At 42.6% G+C, this 20,714-nt stretch overlaps 2 protein-coding genes across 4 annotated transcripts in view; both read right to left on the bottom strand.

Annotated features, from left to right (window-relative positions):
• The window catches only part of septin9b (septin 9b), a 64,043-nt gene extending 49,173 nt beyond the window's left edge, over positions 1 to 14,870 (bottom strand). The window contains exon 1 of one of the 2 annotated variants that reach the window (XM_030093643.1): positions 14,844 to 14,870. In XM_030093643.1, the coding sequence (XP_029949503.1) occupies positions 14,844 to 14,865 (22 nt within the window). In that variant the 5' untranslated portion in view covers positions 14,866 to 14,870. Of the gene's footprint in view, positions 1 to 2,760; positions 2,877 to 14,843 lie in introns of those variants that run through there. The other variant, XM_030093642.1, reaches the window with a different exon arrangement.
• Positions 14,871 to 17,297: 2,427 nt separating this feature from the next.
• On the bottom strand, positions 17,298 to 20,684 carry LOC115390000 (uncharacterized). Of its 2 annotated transcripts, none has more exons than XM_030093648.1 (4): positions 20,612 to 20,684; positions 20,182 to 20,502; positions 19,919 to 20,031; positions 17,298 to 19,495 (listed from the first exon to the last, which is right to left on the bottom strand). In XM_030093648.1, exons 1-4 carry the CDS (start codon positions 20,658 to 20,660, stop codon positions 19,364 to 19,366), a joined length of 615 nt encoding a protein of 204 aa, XP_029949508.1. In that variant the 5' UTR covers positions 20,661 to 20,684; the 3' UTR covers positions 17,298 to 19,363. The 2 variants fall into 2 exon arrangements, with proteins under 2 accessions (XP_029949508.1, XP_029949510.1); XM_030093650.1 differs by having other exon boundaries at positions 20,182 to 20,499.
• Between the last annotated feature and the right edge of the window lie 30 nt (positions 20,685 to 20,714).

The raw sequence follows: 20,714 nt of genomic DNA, 5'->3' as shown, positions 1-20,714 counted from the left end.
AAGAGAGAAAAATGACAGTTTTTATTCTGATCCAGTTTGAACACTTGGCATGAGGTGCTCATGGGCGTGCAACACTGAATAATCTGGGACTAAATACGAGCCACCTTCACCTTCCTGTGTGATATCATGGCGCTGGCTTATGTCCTCTATGCATTAACAGTTGACCGCGAGTGAAGTCCAGCTGCTTGTCAGCGATCCCCTGGACGGGGAGTTCGTCCGTCTTTGTTATGTCAGCCTCAGATTGACCCACGTTTCCATCCCGCTGAGTAATATCACCTGTCAGAAATCCTCCCTCGGGAGGGCTGAAGGTGGGGCTTCCCTGTCAGCTTCCTGAACTCCCTGTGCTGGCGGTGTTCACGGCTCTCTCATCTATCATAACTCAGTAATAATCTGAGGAACAATATGAGGCGAGATACTGGCAGCCCGGTGGGAGGAGAGCTGCGAGGCGTTCACTCACAGAGGATATCCCGTACACTGCTCCTATGGAACATGGTGAGCTGAGCGATTTGCTTGATTTCCTTTAACTCTTGAGTTTGGATCCTTTAATAAAGGTGGGGCACGGCGCACGTGAGTTCTCGGCTGAGGGATGGGCGGGACATCAACACTGCTAAGTCTGCAGATTTCTGTGTAAATGAAAACTTACTGTGTCTAAGCTGATGTAAAGATAATGCTGAACACCATCCTCCTTCCTTTTAAATACAAACTGATTTGAACCCTTGCATTCAACAGCAGTGCGTCTGTGGTTTCTGAGTTCCAGAGCTTATTTGTGACAGCTGAGATCAATCATTCAGAGAGGAGGGGGTGATGTATGTATATTACATACAAATAAATATCATCTCCATGTTGGCTGAACTCTGCGGGAGTGCATCCATTCATAAACTATCAAAGACGGGGCGTAACCGTCCTGCCTGTCATCCTCACTTCAGCTTCTGCTGCATTAACTGCTGTCAGTCCAAAGCCAAACAGGCAACACAGATACTGCAATTACTGTCATCCTTACAGACACCATAGTGGGATTTTTTTTTCTTTGCTTAATTGGCAGGAAAATAAACCAACATGACAAAACTGCTCCTCTTATTTACAAGCTGAATTCCCTTGTTTTTCTTTCCCTTTGTTGTCTTTTAAAAGGCAGCAACAATTAGCAATCACAGCACATTAGAGGACTGCCATGGTTAATAAAATAACACCACGCACTCGAGAAAGGAGCACAGAAGATGCTGAATCCAGACAGTTGTATTCCAGATGTGTCAAAGTAATAAAGAAAAAAGGAATGCAGGATTCCTCGATTATGCGCCACAGTCTCGGTTCTTATCTCAATCAAAACAGCAGTCTGAAAACACCGGGAGGCATGTGGTGTTGGGACTGTGGCCGTTGTCACGGCGACGACTCCAAACAGAACCACACGGCTCAGGTTGAAAACCAGGAAGTAGCTGTGTGCCAGACTTCCTCAAATCAGAGCTGAAGTCATGCCTGAGTGTTTTCATGATGGAAAACTCAAGCTTGGCCACTTTGTCTCCGGACTACGCCGTTCCCCCATCACCACCCCGTCATTTGGTGTCAGTCCTGACTGCCATTCAAGAAAAAACCCTTCATCTGCAAAATATGAATGATCCACATGGAACATTTTAAAGAATTTTAGTGAAAAGAAGCCAAAATGATGACACTGCAACAGTGCCACCAAGTGGCTCTAAGAAGAGGTGCGTAGTCTGCCTGTGTGCTTTATATGACTCTCTAAGCTCAGCCACTTTATTAACAGTCGAATTAAAGAGCAATTTGCAAAGTGTTGCTCAGCATGATGCCACGCTTTAATACCTTTAAGATGGTAGATTAGTTTTATCCTCTCGGAGCAGACGGGAGCGCACGCTGGCCTCAACAGAAGCGGTACTTCATCTCCATTAGCGCTAAACAATCGCCATTAAAAAAACCAAAAAAGCGGCGATTAACGTAATCAAGCGCAATCTACGTCAAGATGTTTCCGTGGCCGAAGCTTCGGGGAGAAACTCGAGCTGCGGCTCAGCGGATACAAGACAACACGTGGAGTCTGATGCATGCTGAATATTTCTCAAGAGTCTGCTGCCTGTCAAAAACAAAATCACATTAGTGGACATATGAGGTCTGCTTTCCAGAGCTTTTTACTTAAAATAAACCATCTGTGTCAGTAAGAATTAATCTGGCTGGCTTGGAGCTCTCGGCTATAAAATCCAATCATGTGACAAGTGAAGGAAAATCTGACTCCATCCATCTATTGATGGGTTGTAGTTGTGGATGTGGGTCAGCTGTAAATAAGGACTCAAGGTCGCCAATCAAAGCAAAGAAGCCATTTATCATGGCGAGGTTACATTTTTCTGACTCTGGAAAGTCACATCACATGGGATTTACTCGTTCTCGTTCTGCATGTATTGCGGCTCACTGAGGGACAGTGACCTGGCTGGACCTGCGGCTGTCCACTTCATGAATGGGAGAGAGAAAAGTCTCTCAGCGCGTCTCGTAGTTGAGATATCCTCTGCGAGAAACAGATCAGAGGGGCAGCCGATTCACAGAAACACACACAGAGGTCTCCGAGGAGCTGCTCCCACCACAACTGAACTGACCAAGCAGAGCAAACACAGGCAGGGTGGCTTCTCGCCGACTGCTGCCGCACGCCTAAGACGCTGACTCCCAGTGTAATCTGACAAAGACAAACACACAGTCTCTTCACACACAAGGGAAAAAAAACTTCGAGTTTACACTACAAATAAGTTGGAAAAAGCCGCAACTTACCGGCTATTCTGTCTCGCTCCATGACTCAATGGCCACCTCAAATAGCCACATGTAAACCTCTCGCTTTTCTCTCCTCTCCTCTCCTTCCCTCCCTTTTTTTTCTGTGTGGAGACTTCCCCTTTTCTCCTGACTTAGTCACCCTGTCCCCCTCTTTCAACCCTCCCTCTCTCCTCCCTCCTTTTCCTCCCTCTGTCTCCGCAGCTCTCGCTTCCTCCAACTTTTAATGTTTTCAGTCTGTCAGAAGAGCAAGTGAACGAAGCAGACGTCCACAGCCATATGTGAGTCACGTCCAGTCCTTCACTCCTCTTTTCTTTCTCGTACCTTCATCTCCTTCACACATATGTTAGCACAATATATTTTGTATGTCTTTCTGTCGCTCTTTAACACTAAAACCAAGTCTTTGAAAATGAGCTACGTCCCATTCGGTCAAAGGTCTTCATCTGATAATAAACTCAGTCTATACATTACAAGAAGGAAACCATATTTATTATTTACTATGAGGAAACACAAATCCACAAAAAAGTAAACTAACAGTAACCCAACCCTGAAGGGATCAAACCCTCCAAGTGGCCTGAAGAGCATTTTTAACAATCTTGAAAACACTTCAAGGCCAAAAAACTCTTTCATGAAGTGCCAAAAAAATCTCCATTGACAAATTTGTTGGCCTCCTTCTGAAAAATAACATTATCTGAATGTTCACTGACCAAAACCACATTTCATGGCAAGAAAGAAAAACTACCGTTACTCATCCTGTGTGACCCTCCACTTAGAGATCAACAAGGTCAAGGGCCACTTAGTGAGCTGCTGTCTCGGTGAGAAAATGTCCCAAGAAAACACACACATACGCAAACACACACCCATCTTTGTCTTTGTATAGGCAGGAGGAGGAGTACGTCCAGTGTACAACAGCTCACTTCCTCTTCCTCTTTCTTACAAGTAATATCCTTCCTCAAAGCCGGAGTCTTCCAGATTTGCAGCTGCAAAACTAGTTCAGACAGGAATCACAAATATATGGCTTGAAACACACTGTCTCGCCACCACCCACAAGTATTTCCACCTTAAATAATCACACATGCAAGCACAGAAAGAGGACAAAAAAAAAAAAAAACACCACCAACAGCTGGATTTATCTTCCTTGAGGCCTCTGCTCAGATAGGGCAGTAATGCGATGTGGTGCTCCTCCAAACAGCCGGCGCTGACAGGCCTATCTCTGTCTGACCTGCCCTGAAACACAAAACTCTGTTTTTCTCGGTTTAGGGCTCGTCAAAATCGAACACTTCACAATATTTTAAACTCATTTCACTTAAAAGAAACTAATATTGACGGAGCCTCCCAGTGAGAAAATGACTAACAAATAAGTGAAAACACACATAAGCTACTTGGTATGGCTCTCTTCTTTAAGAACATCACAGAGCCTTAAAGCGATACTTCAACATTTTGGCAAATTGTCCCATTTAGCGCAATTCCTTAGTCATTTTGAACAGCATACTTACTTTTTTTGTGAGGGTGAGCTATTGTTTATCCAGAGGTGAGTTGGGGAAGGTTTTCGGGACGGACATAATGGAGGTGAATGGTATTTTTGGTTCCCCTCGTCAAACTCATCAAATACAAAATACAAAACCCCAAAACACTTCGGTGGACACGTTATAATCTGCACATTCACTACGCTGTGAAATATTAATGCAAAATTACCAGATTGAGTTGTTTATGCAAAGATTGCCAAGACGGAACTACTTACTAAACATGGCGTCTGGGCGTAGTGATTTCAAAAGAAAAAGTGGTTCCCAGTATTTGCTTCAATGTCGTAACGCTACAATATTATTTGTTGGTGTTCCACAGCGTAGTGAAAGTGCGGATTATAACGTGTCCACCAAAGTGTTTAGGGGTTGTTGGATTGTGTATTTGATGAGTTTGACGAGGGGGAACAAAAATACCATCCACTTCCATTGTGTCCATCCCGAAAACCTTCCCCGACTCGCCTCTGAATAAACAACAGCTCGCCCTCACAAAAAAAGTAAGTATGCTGTTCGAAATGACTAAGGAATTGCACTAAATGGGCCAATTTGCCAAAATGTTGAAGTATCCCTTTAAACTAAGCTTTAATGTAACTACTGCTTGTATTTCAGTGTGGCTAACTAATAGCTTTCATAAAATGAATCAATCACCTCATAATCTCATAACTGACGGTGCTGAAAAGCGAGATCAATTTGAAAGCTTTAAACAAACGTCGCAGGTAAACCACACAAATCAAAAGTGAGCCTGCTGGTGTTGAATCCATATGGAAAGTCGGACGTTGCCGCTTCGACCAAAGTGCGCTTTTAAAAATAGAGACACGTCTCTTTGTTTGGCCACCGGCTCTTTCTGCCCCGTGATCATTTTCCAGACTTAAAAAGCTGCAGTTAATCACAGGGTCAGAAAAAAAAACACATGAAACACACAACATGTGCTTATGTATTTGTTGACTCACCCTCATATGGCCAACCCACAAACAGGACACACAAGTGAGCACATACATATTCAAAGGTGCTGCTGTGTGTCTGTGTGCACGGCTGACACTGCTTCAGATGTGGGTAGAGATATTTTTTCTCTTAATGAAGCCTGATGAAATAAAAATCTGCTCCAGAAAATGTACACACGTACTACATACGCACTGCTCTTAACCCACTATCAAAATGCAAAATAAGTGTGAAAATGGAAAACAGGTGAATAGAAAGACAATCATAGTGTAGAACAAAATAAAATAAAATCCTCTTCTTGGCATTGTTCAAGTAAGTTGAAAGTGCAATCCCCCAGGTGACTGGAAGTACACAAAATAGATACGAAGCACATAATATTCACATGTGTGTGCAAGAAAAGCATGTGCACAGAAACCGATTTATGTAAGAAGATAAATCTAAATAGTAGATTTTTTACAACTTATTCTTACACATTATTCATGACATTTTAAAATGATTACACATAACCTACTTTGATGGGGGCCTCCTATAACAGTGCATTAGATGTTTTCTACTTATATTTATTAAAATGTGTATTTTAATACAGCAAAAGGGTCGAAAATGGACGGATGGATGGATAATCCCTCTGAAGAGTAAATAAAACTCTGTCCTGGCAAAAGCATGCCTCTAGTTTACAGAATGACTTATTTCAAAACATTTTAAGATTTTTTTTTCCCCCTAAAAGTATTTTTCTTTTAATTCAAAAGTGTGGTGGTTTCATTTAAACTACTTTAAACAGCAACTTAATTCATTATGTAAAAACAAGAGTTGTGCTTTCCCCTTAGAAACACAGTAATTTTACAAACATCAACAGAAAAGTGGGTCATTTGAAAAAAGATGTATCCACAGAGATGCGACTCCCTCACTCATACCTTTCATCGCGTCTCCAGGCCAATCATCCGAACCTGCTCGGGAGATACGGCCAGACACTCCCACCACGCAGACATGTGCACACACTCAAACACACACCGACGTGCGCAGACGATGAGGGTCGCTGGGGCAGATTCCCCCCGACATGTCAGCGCCTCCTGAGTTCACATGTACAACCAACACACTGAAACAGCTTTTTATTATTATTTTTTCCCCCCACTGACTTCCTCTCACATACACCAAACACGTAGCCTATATTTGCACCCAGTGAGGCAGATGGTCATGAGACGCAGACGCACACATGTGCCCGTCCACTCATGCGAGGCAAACTCCAGCCCCGCGCGCCCCGCCCAAATAAAAACAGTGTATCACACGTTGACTAAGAGCGGTGAGCCTTGGGGTGCGCATTAATGTAAGCCGTCACTTCCGAGCACGACCTATGGCCAACGCGTGACTCAAACATGCTAAATTTAGTTATATAACAGTCGGGCAAAAAGCTCACCAGCATGCCAGCCAACACTAAAGGGATGCCTGCAGGGCAGCGGTGCACAATGAAGGAGAAAGAACAGCGAGAAGAAGATAAAAGAGAAGAGGGAGGAAGGAGGGTGCAGGGGGAGTAGAAAAAGGAGGCAAATGGAGGGGAAGAAGAAAGGAGAAAAGGTGAAGGTTGAAAGCCTCCTGTGTCTTCGAGGGGGAAAAAACGCTCCTGAAAAGGATCCACACACTCACTCAGGAATAAGACATTTCACCATGAGTGGATCAACGTCATCTTCGGACCGTTGTATTCTGACAGACCCAGTTTCCATTTACTGCAACATTTTGACGTCATGATTATTCGTTCCATTTACTTCAAAGATGCAATATTGTGATTTGATCTGTCTCCTCCAGAGGAGAAATCTTTATAATTCAAAGAAAAAAGGCACAAGAAGTGACAGAATTACATTTAGCGGCCTGAGCTTTGTAATTGTGTTGTGCTGTTAACATTCATGATGCTAGGATTTGTTATGACACATGGGCAGAACCATAAATGTTACTGTTAGCAAATATGTTTTGACAAATGAAAAAGACTGTTTCGATTAAAAGACTGAAAAAGAAAGGGTCACTCTCTGAATACGCAAGAAAAATATTACGACTTAGAAAGGAAACCCTCATATTCTCATTACGATGTTTCACTTTGGGACTTCGAGACGTCTAAAAATTCTCCAAACAGAGCAGAGATTCAAGAATCCCGTCTGAACACAGGAGAGCGAAAAAGAGAAAATAATGTGACGTGGTCCTGCGAGCCACAGTCTAATGACCTCAGCAGAGAGCTACGCAGCTCCCATCTCCCCCCGATTCAACTCCATCAGGGAGGGAGAGAGAGAGAGAGAGAGAGAGAGAAACTGTCTTCCTCATTTGCAGCCTACACATACAACCTGGGGCATGTACAGGGACGACACAACTCTTCACATCAGTCATCTGCACAGGCCAAATTTAGATTCACACCCTGGATTCTAATGCAGGCCTGAAACAGCAGTATATATTTTTAGGAGACATAGTCCTTTGATTATTTGTTCCTATGAAATTTGAATTCGGACCGTCTTTTAAATCGCTATGTTTCAACACTTACAATAATCCAAGCATAATAAAAGGTCCTTGGATTGTGTGAATTCAAGGTTGGCAGTTCAAGATCCAGCTCTGCCGCTTCGGGTGGCAACGCAGTTATCCCCAAGTTGCTTCTAATAAAAGGTTCATACTCTGGATGGAGGCTCGGTCATGTGTGTGTGTGTGTGTGTGTGTGTGTGTGTGTGTGTGTGTGTGTATGTGTGTGTGTGTGTGAATGTGTGAAAAGCACTAACTATGTAAAGCGCTTTGAAGTGGCAAAAGTAGTAAAACGTGCTCCAAAAATGAAAAGCAGTTCTGCAAAGCAGAAAAAGACGAATCAGGTGTGTGAGAAATGAAGAATAACAGGACGATGACAGACTAATGGCGCTTTCAGACCGACCTGCTACCGCCGCCTTGTTTTCAATGCAAACACGAGGGCAGCTGTGCAGAACCGGCCGCAAAACAGCGAGGAGAAGGAGGACTCCGCTTTTTCAGCCATTACTCACTGAACTAAAGTAATATAAGAAGAAAACAACAAAGTGACCCACGTGATTTTGTTTTCAAACGTCACAAATCCCTGATCAAGCTTCAATAACTGCAAACACAAAAGTCAAATTCAATCAAGCAGTTCAGTCTGTATTTAATGACTTGATGCAAATCAGTCTGAGCACAAGAGGACTTATTAAAGACAAAAGCCTTCCATCCATCCATCTTCCAAACTGTTTCAGCCAAACACAGCTGACTATGATCAAAGGTAAGGCACACTCTGGACAGGTCACATTCCATAACACCATCACACACACACACACTTACGGTTCATTTAAAGTCACTAATTAGATATTGAGAGTGTATTTTTTGTAATGAGGGAGGAAACCCAAAGAAAGGAATGAGTGCTTGACCACTCCACCACTGTGCGACCCTCCATAACAAACCCCCGACACAGAAATCCTGACCTTTACAATTACTAACAGTTGATCACAACTTCTGAGCCACAGATGATGTTTCACAGCTCATAACGTCAACAGTCAAAACAAAGAGCGACGCTCACAGCCAAAGTCATTACAGATGTTGAGTCACAACCGACACGCCAGTGTCGAGATTTACTCCACCAATCCTGCGTGAGAACCAGGAAAAAAAAAATAATGAAATAGCCTCACAATCGCCAATACGTGACCCTGTTAGACACACACACACAGCACCCACACAGGAACTCAATTTCTATAAGCAATAACTCACATAATCTCCTCTCTTCCAGCTCTCTGACAATCTAAATCCCATTCTCGGGTCACTGCGACTGTTGGAGGCAGTAAAAGTGCAAATAGTGCAGTCTGTGTGTCTGTCCATCGCAGCATGGCTGTGGTAACACTGCCGGCTATTTCCTCTCCAGCATAAGGTAATCATTAGATGTGAGAGGGGGCTGGTAGTAGCAGTCTACATAAAAATGGGATATCCTAAAAGTTTTATATCCTTTGCAGGATATCAGAGGTCTGGTCTGCTGTAGCAATTGATAAATATGTGAACACTTGGTGGATATTTTGCAGAAAGGCTTAAAAGTCACGGTGGAAGTCTTGGCATGTTCGATGCACCCTGCAGCAGTTCTGCAGGACCTCATTTTGGGGTTTCGCGAAGCAATGAAGCAAAGATAAAAACAGGCCGAAAATGCTGGCTTCACAGTCCATGTGAAATTTGTTAAGCCGAAACAATAACGGTCTGTCAGCAACACTTAATGTCTGCTAAAGTGTGTAATATACCTCATCGAGCTGCTTACAGCCCGCACTGCTTAACTGTGCATCGAGTAATTGAGTAAAAGTCAGCTCAGACGGCGCACGGCTGAGAGGAGCGCAGTTATGTGATGCAGCCGATTATCATAAAGCAGAGTCCCGCCGCATCGGCCCGGGGCCCGCCGCTTTCACCTCCATCTCTGCAAATCAGCCCGAACTGATGGAGGGACGAGGCTGGAAAGAGAGAGGAGGGAGAAAGAGAGGAGAGTTCCTGTGGTTCGGTGTGGCTTCGGACCTCTATAATCAGCATGCCAAGCTCCTGATGTCTAAATCCACAACTCCAACCCAGACAGTGCACACGGTCGCGCACGTACACACACACACAGAAACGCACACGGGCACGTGCACGCAGACGCACGCAGAGCGGGCTCCCGACACATGAGCTCTGCGGCGATCGTGTGGCGTTTGGAAAGGAAGCACGTCCCAAATAAAACAACGGAGATTAAAATACATTATGTATCTCCACGGTCTTATAGAAATCATTAACATCACAGCGAGCATTATAAAATGACATTTAACTTTTAAAGCAGATGTTGAGCTTCTGTTAATGTGACTACTTGACAGGGATGACTGAATGACTTAATTGTTATTACATAAATGTGACCTAAAAAGGAGAAGGGAATTTTACAGTTGGAAAATTAAAGGGAAACGTATCCTGCAGCGTGAGAGAGATTTTGTGGGAATTCTGTTTTTGACGTTCCGTACCAGCCATATATTTATATTAATGCATTTTTCAATCAGGTAAGAAGATGTTGACAAAAACTTGAGTTTGAGTTTCATTATAACCTTTTTAACCTTTGAAGTTGTAAAATATGGACGTTCCCTGTCTGTGCAAACCCAACGATCGGCACACAGAGCGACGGTGATCCCCTCCTTACAATCAGCCCTTGCTTCACTAATGGCATTTGCTTGTAACATCAGGTGTTTGGTTAATGAACATGCAGCGGGATTACTCACAAATGGCTGGCTGCTCATCAGGATAAGCAGCAGTGACATGGCCCGTTTTCATCCTTATGTTATTCACATGGGGCTAAAACGTCATCCTCGCCTCTCTATTTATAGCCAGACTCTGACACAGTGGCAGATGATGTCATCTTTGTGTGCGTGTGTGTGTGTGTGTGCACACATGAGTGTGTGCATGCATGAGTGTATGCATGCATGTAAACTGGAATCCATGTATTGTTCAGAAACTCTGAGTGCAGCGCTGAGATTAATCAGACAGGAATTAAAGCTGCGAAGCGAGATGAGCTGAGGAATAAAACCCTGGGAGATGAGGCCATGAAAACACACAACACTTCCTGTGGTGGGAGGTAAAGCGTTTAATAAGGCTTATCTATGGGGAAAAAAGTTGAAACCTTTGAGTGAGAGAAACTGGTTGAATCACCAGTTTTGTGAAGCTCCCCTCCAGGGCCCAGACAGAGAGCTTTTGTGCCTGGCACTTATGAGGGAAGGATGATGAAGGTACTCTAATACTTAGGAAGGGGCTTTAATATGATAAGGATTATATGAGCCAAAGGCCTTGGGAGATTGACTCGGAGGTAGAGAATTAAATCGCGGTTTACCAACGAATGCGGAAGTCTCCAGAGACGGCGGTATCATCCCAGCAGCGGCTGCAGTGTCAGGCCGAGGCGAATATATGACTCAGACCGAGGGGAATCTGGCTCCGCCGTCACTGAAGAGTCATTGTTAGGCAGAAATAAAGAGCCGTATTGACTCCCCTCATCTGCTCGCGCTCTGTGGGACCGACTGGTGTGTTTGAGTGGGAGAACGGGGATGTGACGGACGCTGCAGTTTGAGGTGTTGCGACACTTTTCAGGAAACATGTTCACCGGTGCATTACAATGTTTAACAATACTGATCTCTGTAATGTACATGCAACGTCAAATCATACTGAAGAAATTCTGCTATTCATGCTAATTTTAATAATGAAATAATTAATGATTCTTAAAATGCACAAGAAAATGGTGATCCTGAAATCACAATAATTGAAACAGGAGTCCAACTGGAAAAATTTTGCATGTATTTTGTTTTTTTTTCCAAGCAGAGGTCCTCTCTGTGCAGCAACTTTTCAACCAGATAGTCTCTATGAAAAAGCCTAAACAGCCACAAACCTCCACTGTTGTCGCTACACTGTGTTATGGTCACAATGGTAAGTTGAGAAACTGATCAGAAATGGATGATTTTTTGCATTTATTTTCTAAGTACTGATTTTACTCATTTTAGGAGGCACAAAAATCACAACAGTCTCCACATATTGCATCACATTCTGTGCAGCTTCTATATTTTTGAATGCATTAACAGAAATGGGAATGAGAACAGTGTAAACTTTAACCTTCGACAACTTAAACATATTTCCATTATCCTGTAATGTAATCAAACTATCAAAACACAACAATAAACATCTTTTACAGCTTGTTTTGGGCCACAGTCCACATAACGATCACTGACCGCAGAGTAACGAGATGTTGAGTCATCAGACTAAAAATTCCTGTATTATTAACAGACACGGTACACTGCCGGTCACTCAGGATGCAGTGGTGGTTGAAGCTCTCATTTCTCATTTCATAGCACAAATATCCCTGGTTTTCAATCTGGGTCAGACGTGAGGATCTTCTTGTGTTGAGTTTACATGTTCTCCCTGTGCAAAGGGTTTTCCTGGACACTATGTGTATTTAAGGTTAATAATGACTCTGTCTTCTCTACGGTGATCCCTGCTTTTGCCCAGAGTCATTGCGAGTGTGTGTGTGTAGTCAATAATGGCATGACAGCCTAGAAATATATAAATTAAATGTAGTAATCCATACAGCGAAATTTCAATGATGAAAAGTCGAACAAACCCACACGACCAGCTCACCACAAAGGAGTCCGAGGACAAGCCAGTTTTTTTTTTGTTGTTGTTTTGATGCTTTTCTTTTCAAAGTGCCAGCTATGAGAGCGCACGGCACAGCTGACTGGGATTCCTCATGCGTAGGAAGAGAGGAATAAAAAGGAGGAGGAGGGGGAGGACGAAACGCGGCGCTTTAACTCCGCTGGGTCTCCCTGTTCATTCAGGGTCACGCTGCACACAGTTCCAGCACAACACAGGCTCATCCAGTTCATTAGATCAGTCCAACAAGCTTTGGGTCTCAGCGGACCTCGCTGAACCACAGCGAACATATTTTAGTCTCCAGTCTTAAAAGGGGACAACACAGCACTCCCACATGGAGAGTAAAATTAATATCAGCCGACTGGAGAAATCACACATCTGATGAAAAGGAGTTCCTCAACACAACTTTGAAGCATTTCTCTACTGCAGGTCATGTTTGGTTCGTTTCTTCTTTAGTTAACTCTTGAAGGTAAGTTGGCAGAGATTCAGCTTGAAAGGTTTTTTCACACCAGCGCTGCTATCTTGGAATGTGCTGCTGGCAATTACACATCTGTTCAACTTTTCGCACGTCTTCTAACACGAGCATCATCCCAACCGGAGGCAGCTCGGTCAAATCAGGAATGATGGCAGATAGAAGGACGAAGACGACTGGAAAAACACAGAATTAAAAATACTTTCACCAGACGAGAAAAGTTTATTACACTGATTTGGTTTCCTGTCATCTCTGTGACTATTTGACATTTTCAGATCGAGATAACACACTAAAAATGGTTTATATACATATTTTACAAGCTTGGGGGAACAAAGTTTCATTTTAGACGTTCCTGTTTGTGGCAAACTAGAGAAAACTCTAATCATTTACCAGACGAGAGCCGCTGATGCTCGCTGCTTCTTCAGCAGTCTGACCACCTACCAGTGCAGACGCAGTGAGAGTGTTTACACAGAGACGCTGGGTCGGTGCAGGTGTAGCCGTGAGGATCTCCAGAGACAAGAATTGACAGTCTGTGATAAGATTCCTTAAAAGAGGCCATGCTTCACCTCTGATGACCTCCTCTGCATTTCTGCTCCCTAAATGGCCGAGCTGATTTTTCTCCAGGCTGCTGCTGGAAGTTTGCACGGCAAGCGTGCATTTATTGGCAATTACTGTGCATTTTTACGAAGATTGGAGAAATATTCTGCATCTGGTCTGATAGATATTTATCAAACCAGATGTATGCTTTGGCTTTAACAGCTAATATTGGATTGAAGCTGAAAGAAAAACACAAACTATCCAAATACTTCCAGTCTGCATTGAACAATCAGCAGCAGCAGCTTGTGACACATTTCTACATCTCTTTAATCTAAAGTGATTTTCTTTTTTTTGTCGTCCCCAGAGCCCACCCTGAGATCCCCAACACTGGGACCTAAAATGAAAACACAGATGGGGCCTGACCAGAGCCGGAGTTGTGTTGTATAACGCACGTAAACACACACACACACACTGCATCATGCACATACAATGCAGTAGCCACACACACACACACACAACGCACTCTGACAAGCAAACGTCTAAAATGACTGTTAAAGCCAAACACGCACAGCCACAGAGCGCTGGCGAGAGAGAGAGAGAGAGAGAGAGAGAGAGAGAGGAGCCCGGAGGAGGCTGTGCATCCACACAGAAGGTCAGGATGAGGAGGACAGATGATGAAGCGCATCAGACTGTAATGGCCAGGAGAGCCTGAGGTTCTCCCCCGAGAGCTGCACACTCAGCCACTAAACAAGCTGGCCCGATATGACAGAGTGAAGCCAGATAAGAGAGAGTTTGACAAGTTGGTGAGCAACAGAGGGAAAAAAAAAAAATCAACTCGTGAGGAACAGAAAAGAAAGATGGCCAAGAACAGTTTTGTGTGTCATACAAATTCTTAATGTTCTTAATGATATCATATCAACTGAGTCAACAGATTTTTTTATTTTTTGTTTTTTTTAAATCCTGGCCAGCTCCCAATGTCATCCTCTGGTAAAATAGCTGATATAATTAGTTAAACAGATCATGGTGTAAATCTGACTATATCAAGAGTTTGAATTATGCCATTTTATTTGGCAACAATCACAAGATATTTGTTAATTTCAAATATCCTGTATTCAATTGAGTATTTTCTGCTTTCTGAAAAAAAAAAAAAAAAAACTTAAATCGTCTAAAGCCTTCATATTAATGGTAAAACGATACAAAACACAGAAATCTCTTCTGCAGAAATTGCCTGTCTAATGCCAGCTTCATGGATTCTGTATTCCAGATATACTTAAGCATGCAAATCCATCCAAAGTATCTTAAAAGTCAAATTTAATCTTGCACCGAAACTAGGTCATATTTTGCATGCATAATTCACACTTGTAATGACTTTCTGCAGCATTTACATCTGGGTTATATCTGACTATATACTGTATATAAATATTCCATATACAGCTACAAATATGTAAAATAATCAGCTGAAGAGTGAAGGTATGAACCTGAATTTGGAGTTTTCTTCATGTTTCTGCTGGTCCACTTCACTCAGTCGTCAGTAAACGTCTCTTCTTTGGTCCTCGGAGGAAAAACCAAGAACTTCGTGCGTCCCTTCCTCCGAACGCTGGACTCGGAGCTCCGCGCCTCGGTTCCTGTGCGTGATGACACCGTGCGGCTGCAGATATGCCGTGAGATCCGCTGGGCTCGGCGATGTGTGTGTTTTAACGGGATGCTGAGAATCTCGGGAGCTCACGAACCAACCGTGGCGAGATAAATGCGGGAGCACGTGGGGGAGGCGGGTGGAGCGGAGCGCTCCGCTGACGCGCTTTTACGCACGGATCCCGTTTGGAGAGGCTGTCTGTCCGGGGCTGGACCCTTCACTCCAGGAACAAATTGTTTATGCAGTCACAACAATAACTAAGTGCTGCACTGAAGGAAAACCGAGGCGACAGACTCGAAGGAACATCACAGTCTTTAGGCGCATTTATAACCGCAGTGCTTCCTCCGGGAGGCTCTCATCTCATTATCAGATACTGCTTTAAAACAGAGCATTACTCCGGGATGGTAAATGATTTTCCAAAAACCCATTCGACACAATAGTCAGAAAAAAATTAAAATTATAAAACGATTTTAATCAATGTAAAACTACTTTCAGGGTGTCTGTGTAAATATGAGGTTATTGCAATGACGGAAAATTACTGAAATATCTGACAGCACGATGATAATATAGGACCTTTACTAACATTAGCAGAAACATCAACTCATGTTACACAACATAGGGCCAACAATTCACATAGCTTTACAGAGGCTGTCACATAATGAGGATCATTTGAATGAAAGTACCGGGTCTTTTACTCCTGAGACACATCTGGATCTGTTGCTTTATTGGGGAAATTACTTTATAAACTATGTACAATGCAAATTCTTATTCTATCCCTGTCTGACATAACGGTACAAAAAGTTTGCAGAAATGTTTAAAACATCCAAGCTGTAAACCTGCGGTCTCAACCTGATACAAAGAAGCTGCGTGTGCGTTGTAACAAAATAATTACAGTCAAATGCTGCTCTCTTCTGGCTAAATATGACTTAAGCATTTATGAAGAACCAAGAGAAGACAATTCAGAGACCACAATATAGCAATGTCACACTGAAACCTTAGTTTTGATTTTGTAATTTATGACTTTTTAATTCACCAGCTGTCTGCTTGGCTCGACAACAACAGTGCTGGAACAATAAAACAAAGTTACACCAGTATATTGAACATGAACGCGCTAAAAACTCATTATGAAATTAATACTTCAGTTAGAACAGCTAAAGTTAATATCTTCTTACCTCATTTATTATGCATGTCTTTATTTCTTGTATTGGCTCCCAGATCAGGACAGGTGTTGTTGAAAGTTCTGCATTTCGTCCCAGAATGCCCTCCAGACTTTAATAAGAACTGATTAGCTGAACAGACCAGCAGGATGTGTTCTGCACCACGTGACTTCCAGCTAACTTCAGCTGAACCTAATTAGTCAATTAGTCATCAAACAGACCCGCACAGTGCAAACACTGTAAAAGTGAGCACAAGCTGCCTTTTTTCAGAATTTCTTACTCAATAACCAAATGCAGCTTCTCTCATTCTAAAAGAAATGGAAATCGTCCTTTATCCATGTTGGTTTATCCTCTATATTAGTGTTCCATTACCTTCAGTTGTATTCTGTCCTTTCACCTTGCTCAATTTCTGGTATTTGTCCATTCTAGTATCTGTCCATTCTGCTATTAGTCCGTTACCATTCCTGGTATTTTGTCCATTCTGCTGTTCTGTCCATCACAATTGCTGGTTTTTGTCAATTACCATTGCTGGTGTTGTCTAATTGTTATTGTCTACTGTTTACTATATTTTGTCTTGACATAACTATGCTGCTCATAGTGTTTCCATAGATGAGCTTGGGGGTAGGATTAAATAAGTTTTCATCCTCCTACTCCCTTTTTCAGGCATTCTATGTTTATGTTATCATATTGGATTTTTTTTGTTTTTGCATTGTTATAAATCGCCTGAAATGAAAGAATTAAAAATAAATAAATAAATAGTGACTGTAATTAAGTAGATTTTCAGTTTGGCTGCACAGAACAGGCTGCAGGATGAGAGGAAGGCAGGACAGAAGCAGGACAGAAGCAGGACATGCGCCTGGTGAAGGGATTCACAAACTCTTCATTTTCAATGACATTTTCACCGGTTATTTCAGTTTAAAAGCATCTAGTAAGAGAACTGTTTTATGCTCCTTATTGTCAACAGCAGCAGCTGATGATACTTCATCATGTGAACAACATCCGGCTCACTCTCCCACATTTGAAAACCCCTGCTGTGTCTGTAAGACCCTTAAAATTCAGGTATTTTCAAGATGACTCATCACAGCTTTTTTCTGCACTGAGCGGTTCCCTGTGTGAACAGCACTGCGAAAGTTGTTGTTGTTGTAGACAGTTTTTATTGATATTGGCCGTGGCATGTAGCCGTTGGCCTAGTCATTACAGTGACTGCAGAGGAAATGAACAAAATTGGACATAGTCAGGAAAGTTTGACAAGTAAATCTTGAAAGCACCCAAGGTAGGATGGTGCACAACACAGTTTGTTGGCAAAATGTTCAATATGGCAACACAGAGAGAAAACGGAGACCTTCGGTAAAGCTCAGAACTGACACCAGTATGACAGAATTGACAATCAAGTTCATAATAATGTCTCCTGAGATCATAAGTATTCTGTCGCAGAACAGGAGCAAAGTTCAACATGGCCCGCGGAGCATTCTTAGTTAACAGTTTGTAGGCGAGACAAGCCACACCAAAGTTCCGAGTGACTACTTTGGAGCATTTACTAAAAGAACAGTGACTGTTTCTAAATGTAAAGTCTCATGTCAAAAAGTCACTATCGGCTTTCATGCATTCTCAACAGACCCTCTCTCAGAGCAATCAAAAGAAACTGCTCATAACTACAATTAAATGTTCCCCCTCTACATCCTGTTGACAAGTTTCAGGTTTTGCAAGTCACATTTTGCAATATGTTCACACGCGATGGTCCACAAAAGAGGAAACAGTTATGAAAAGCATCAATGATGAAAAGAAAAGTAGCTTTCTTTGATAAAACACTTTGAATGAGTCCGTTTAATATACATTTTTTCATCTGGGCGTCATCCACATGCTGGAGAACATGATTGGCCCAGTGTCTGTCAGGCTTTGTTAATGTTTAAACTGCTACTTTGCTTATGTTTGGTGCTGATAGTGAGGAATAATGTAGAAATCACCTTCAGTCAGTGCTTAAGATAGTGTGGATCCATACAGGGTATATACTATGTCCCTGAACCACATGCATGTAGGGAAGTGGTTTAGTGCAGCATGTTTGTTTAAAAAAAAAAAAGAACTTATCAAACATGAAATGTCATTTAGCTAACATCAAGCCATTCTTTGTTGAATTTGTTTGGAGACACATGCGTGAAGAGACCACACTGAGATAAAACCATTTCTATTGTTGATTCTGTCATAATTTCTGACAGTCTTCTTTCATGACCAGGGATAAGAAGTATTTAGTACTGGAAACACACTGAGTGCAGTGGAGAAAACAAAGAAAAGAAAAATCTACGCATGAAATTCTTTGATTAATATACATTCATGCCTTTATCTGTTCAAAATATGTTCGTACGTCTTTCATCATATTGCGTGCAGACTGTGCGCTTTGACACTAACCATCATTTCTAAACCCTTCACTACCAGTCTGATCTTTAAAGGGATATTTTTGCCCTCTCGTAGTTTCACAAACCACCCACACAGCCCTCAGCAGCACCACCGGTCCCAGACTGCTCAGAGAAGAACAACAAACTGGGACACTTGTTAACAGTCGGATATACTAAAACATATCTGTTCTTTGCCCCCAGGATTTATTTATGCTCCGTTACAGCGATGAAAATACCAAAGACCTCCTATTATTTTCTGTTATGGATCGTATTAATCACAATTTTGCCAGAATTTGGATCAAACTTTAAAAAAAAGGTTGCTAATGCCATTGTGCTAGAGTCAGCCATTTTTCCTATCATTCCTGCTATTTTAGACCGAGATACTGCTCAGTGAAATTTTGCTTCCCGTTTACTGTAATGTTAACAAAGATTTCAAATCAATTCAGAATCCATGATTTAATCCGGATCTCTACCAAAACCTTATCTCTTGTTCCTCGTCCCATTTCGGACGTTTCCTGAACATTTCAACATAATCCATCCATAACTGTTTGAGGTATGTTGCTAAAAGACAAACAAACCCTACCGAAGACAGAACTTCCTCGGCCTTGTTGGAGGTTATAAAGATAATTATCACACGACTGCTTTGAATTTAACCAGTTCATAGAAGTTTAACAGTAATATTTGTATTACTTTTCCGTCACTCTAATCAGAATTATCTTTACGACATCGATGCAGATTTTGGGTACTGGATGTTGCACATGAATCCAGGAATCCCGTTTCTTTGTGCATCCAAAGGAAAAAGCAACGCGGAGGCCACATTAGGCTAATTCATACTTGCTTGGCGTCGATTGCTCTGCAGCTTCCGCAGGCTGAAAGCTTTTCCTGGTCATCTCTTCGTACACAGTGAACTCTGGACAGGTCTGTCTTCTGCGGTTCAGCCTCTTCTTCACCTGCCGATAGTGAAATATCCCTTTATTCGTGGCACACTGTGAGGTTGGTGCAAACTTGACATTACATTCAATAAATGAATTTTTAAAGAAACTGGAAAAAAAAAGTGTTTTAAAAGTTGTATTCCAGCTGTAAAGTTTATTACAAATGAAGCAGGGAACAAGCTGGCAGCAGTCGGGTGAAAAGAATGAGTTTGAAAGAAAGTTTCAATCCACATCAGCGCTGTGGTTTTAGCTGTAAACGTGCTTGTGGGGCAGGGTGTGAGTGGGTTTCTGAGTCTGTGTGGTTTTGAAGGCACGCTTGGAAAATGTGCACCTGTACAGTCAACATCTGCTGGCACGCACGGCAACCGTCGCTTCACCACTTCATCATAATGTGGCGCAGTTTATGTGTTCATGCTCCAACTCAGAGGGAAGTGAACCCACCTTGGGGATGATCAGTAGGAAGAAAACAACGATCGCAAGCACAGCGACGATGAAGCAGGACACGATGAGACAGTCTCGGTACACCGTCTGGGTTTCTGCACACGGCGGACGTCCTGAGGAAAAGACAAGCAAACATGTACAGCAAATGAACGACCAGTCAATGCACTGTCCAAATACGGTACAGTTTTCATCTCTAACTTTAAGTCTTCAATATGTGCAGGTTTTCTTGTGTCATTTTTGAAAGGAAAAGAAAAGAAACAAACCTCTCACAACGAGCGTGTACTCGTTGCACTTGCTCTGATATTCACGGCCTTTGCTGTAGACGCAGGTGTAGACTCCAGAGTCGCTCACCGTCAGGCCGCTGATGGTGACGTTGTGACTGATGAAAACTCCTTCGACCTGAACGTTTCTCTTCCTTGGCGAGCTTTCATGAGACCTGCTGTACCAGTAAAGCACCTCGTGTCGTGTGATAAATTCGTGGTACAGCTTCACAGAGACGTCTGGCCCTGTGCGTTGGAAACATCCTTCGGAGAAACACCTCAGGGTGACACTCTCACCGGACTCTTTGTAGAGGAGATTCTCTGCTATCAAAGAGAGAAACTCGTCACATATTCTTTTCTTTCAGCAGAAATGCAGTTAAATGATTTGAGACGAGCAGGAGAACTGCTTGGATCGTGGTGGAAATTCACATACCTGAAGAGGCACGGTGGCAGAGCAGCACTATGACCCAGTAAGCCAGCATCCTCTCGCTCGCCGTCTGCTTGTCTTAAACTGAACACAGTGAGGATGAGCACAA

Source organism: Salarias fasciatus, chromosome 6 (genome assembly GCF_902148845.1).
Source record: "Salarias fasciatus chromosome 6, fSalaFa1.1, whole genome shotgun sequence".
NCBI classification, from domain to species: Eukaryota; Metazoa; Chordata; class Actinopteri; order Blenniiformes; family Blenniidae; genus Salarias; species Salarias fasciatus.
The sequence above is the reverse complement of the archived record's forward strand: the minus strand, read 5'-3'. Positions and strand labels throughout refer to the sequence as shown.

Excerpts from the sequence above, each read along its gene's own strand:
- LOC115390000 (XM_030093648.1), bottom strand. The coding sequence starts at position 20,660 with ATGCTGGCTTACTGGGTCATAGTGCTGCTCTGCCACCGTGCCTCTTCA. Across the intron at positions 20,503-20,611 it reads CTGCCACCGTGCCTCTTCAG|CAGAGAATCTCCTCTACAAA; the intron begins GTATGTGAATTT and ends TCTCTTTGATAG. Across the intron at positions 19,496-19,918 it reads TCCTACTGATCATCCCCAAG|GTGAAGAAGAGGCTGAACCG; the intron begins GTGGGTTCACTT and ends CACTATCGGCAG.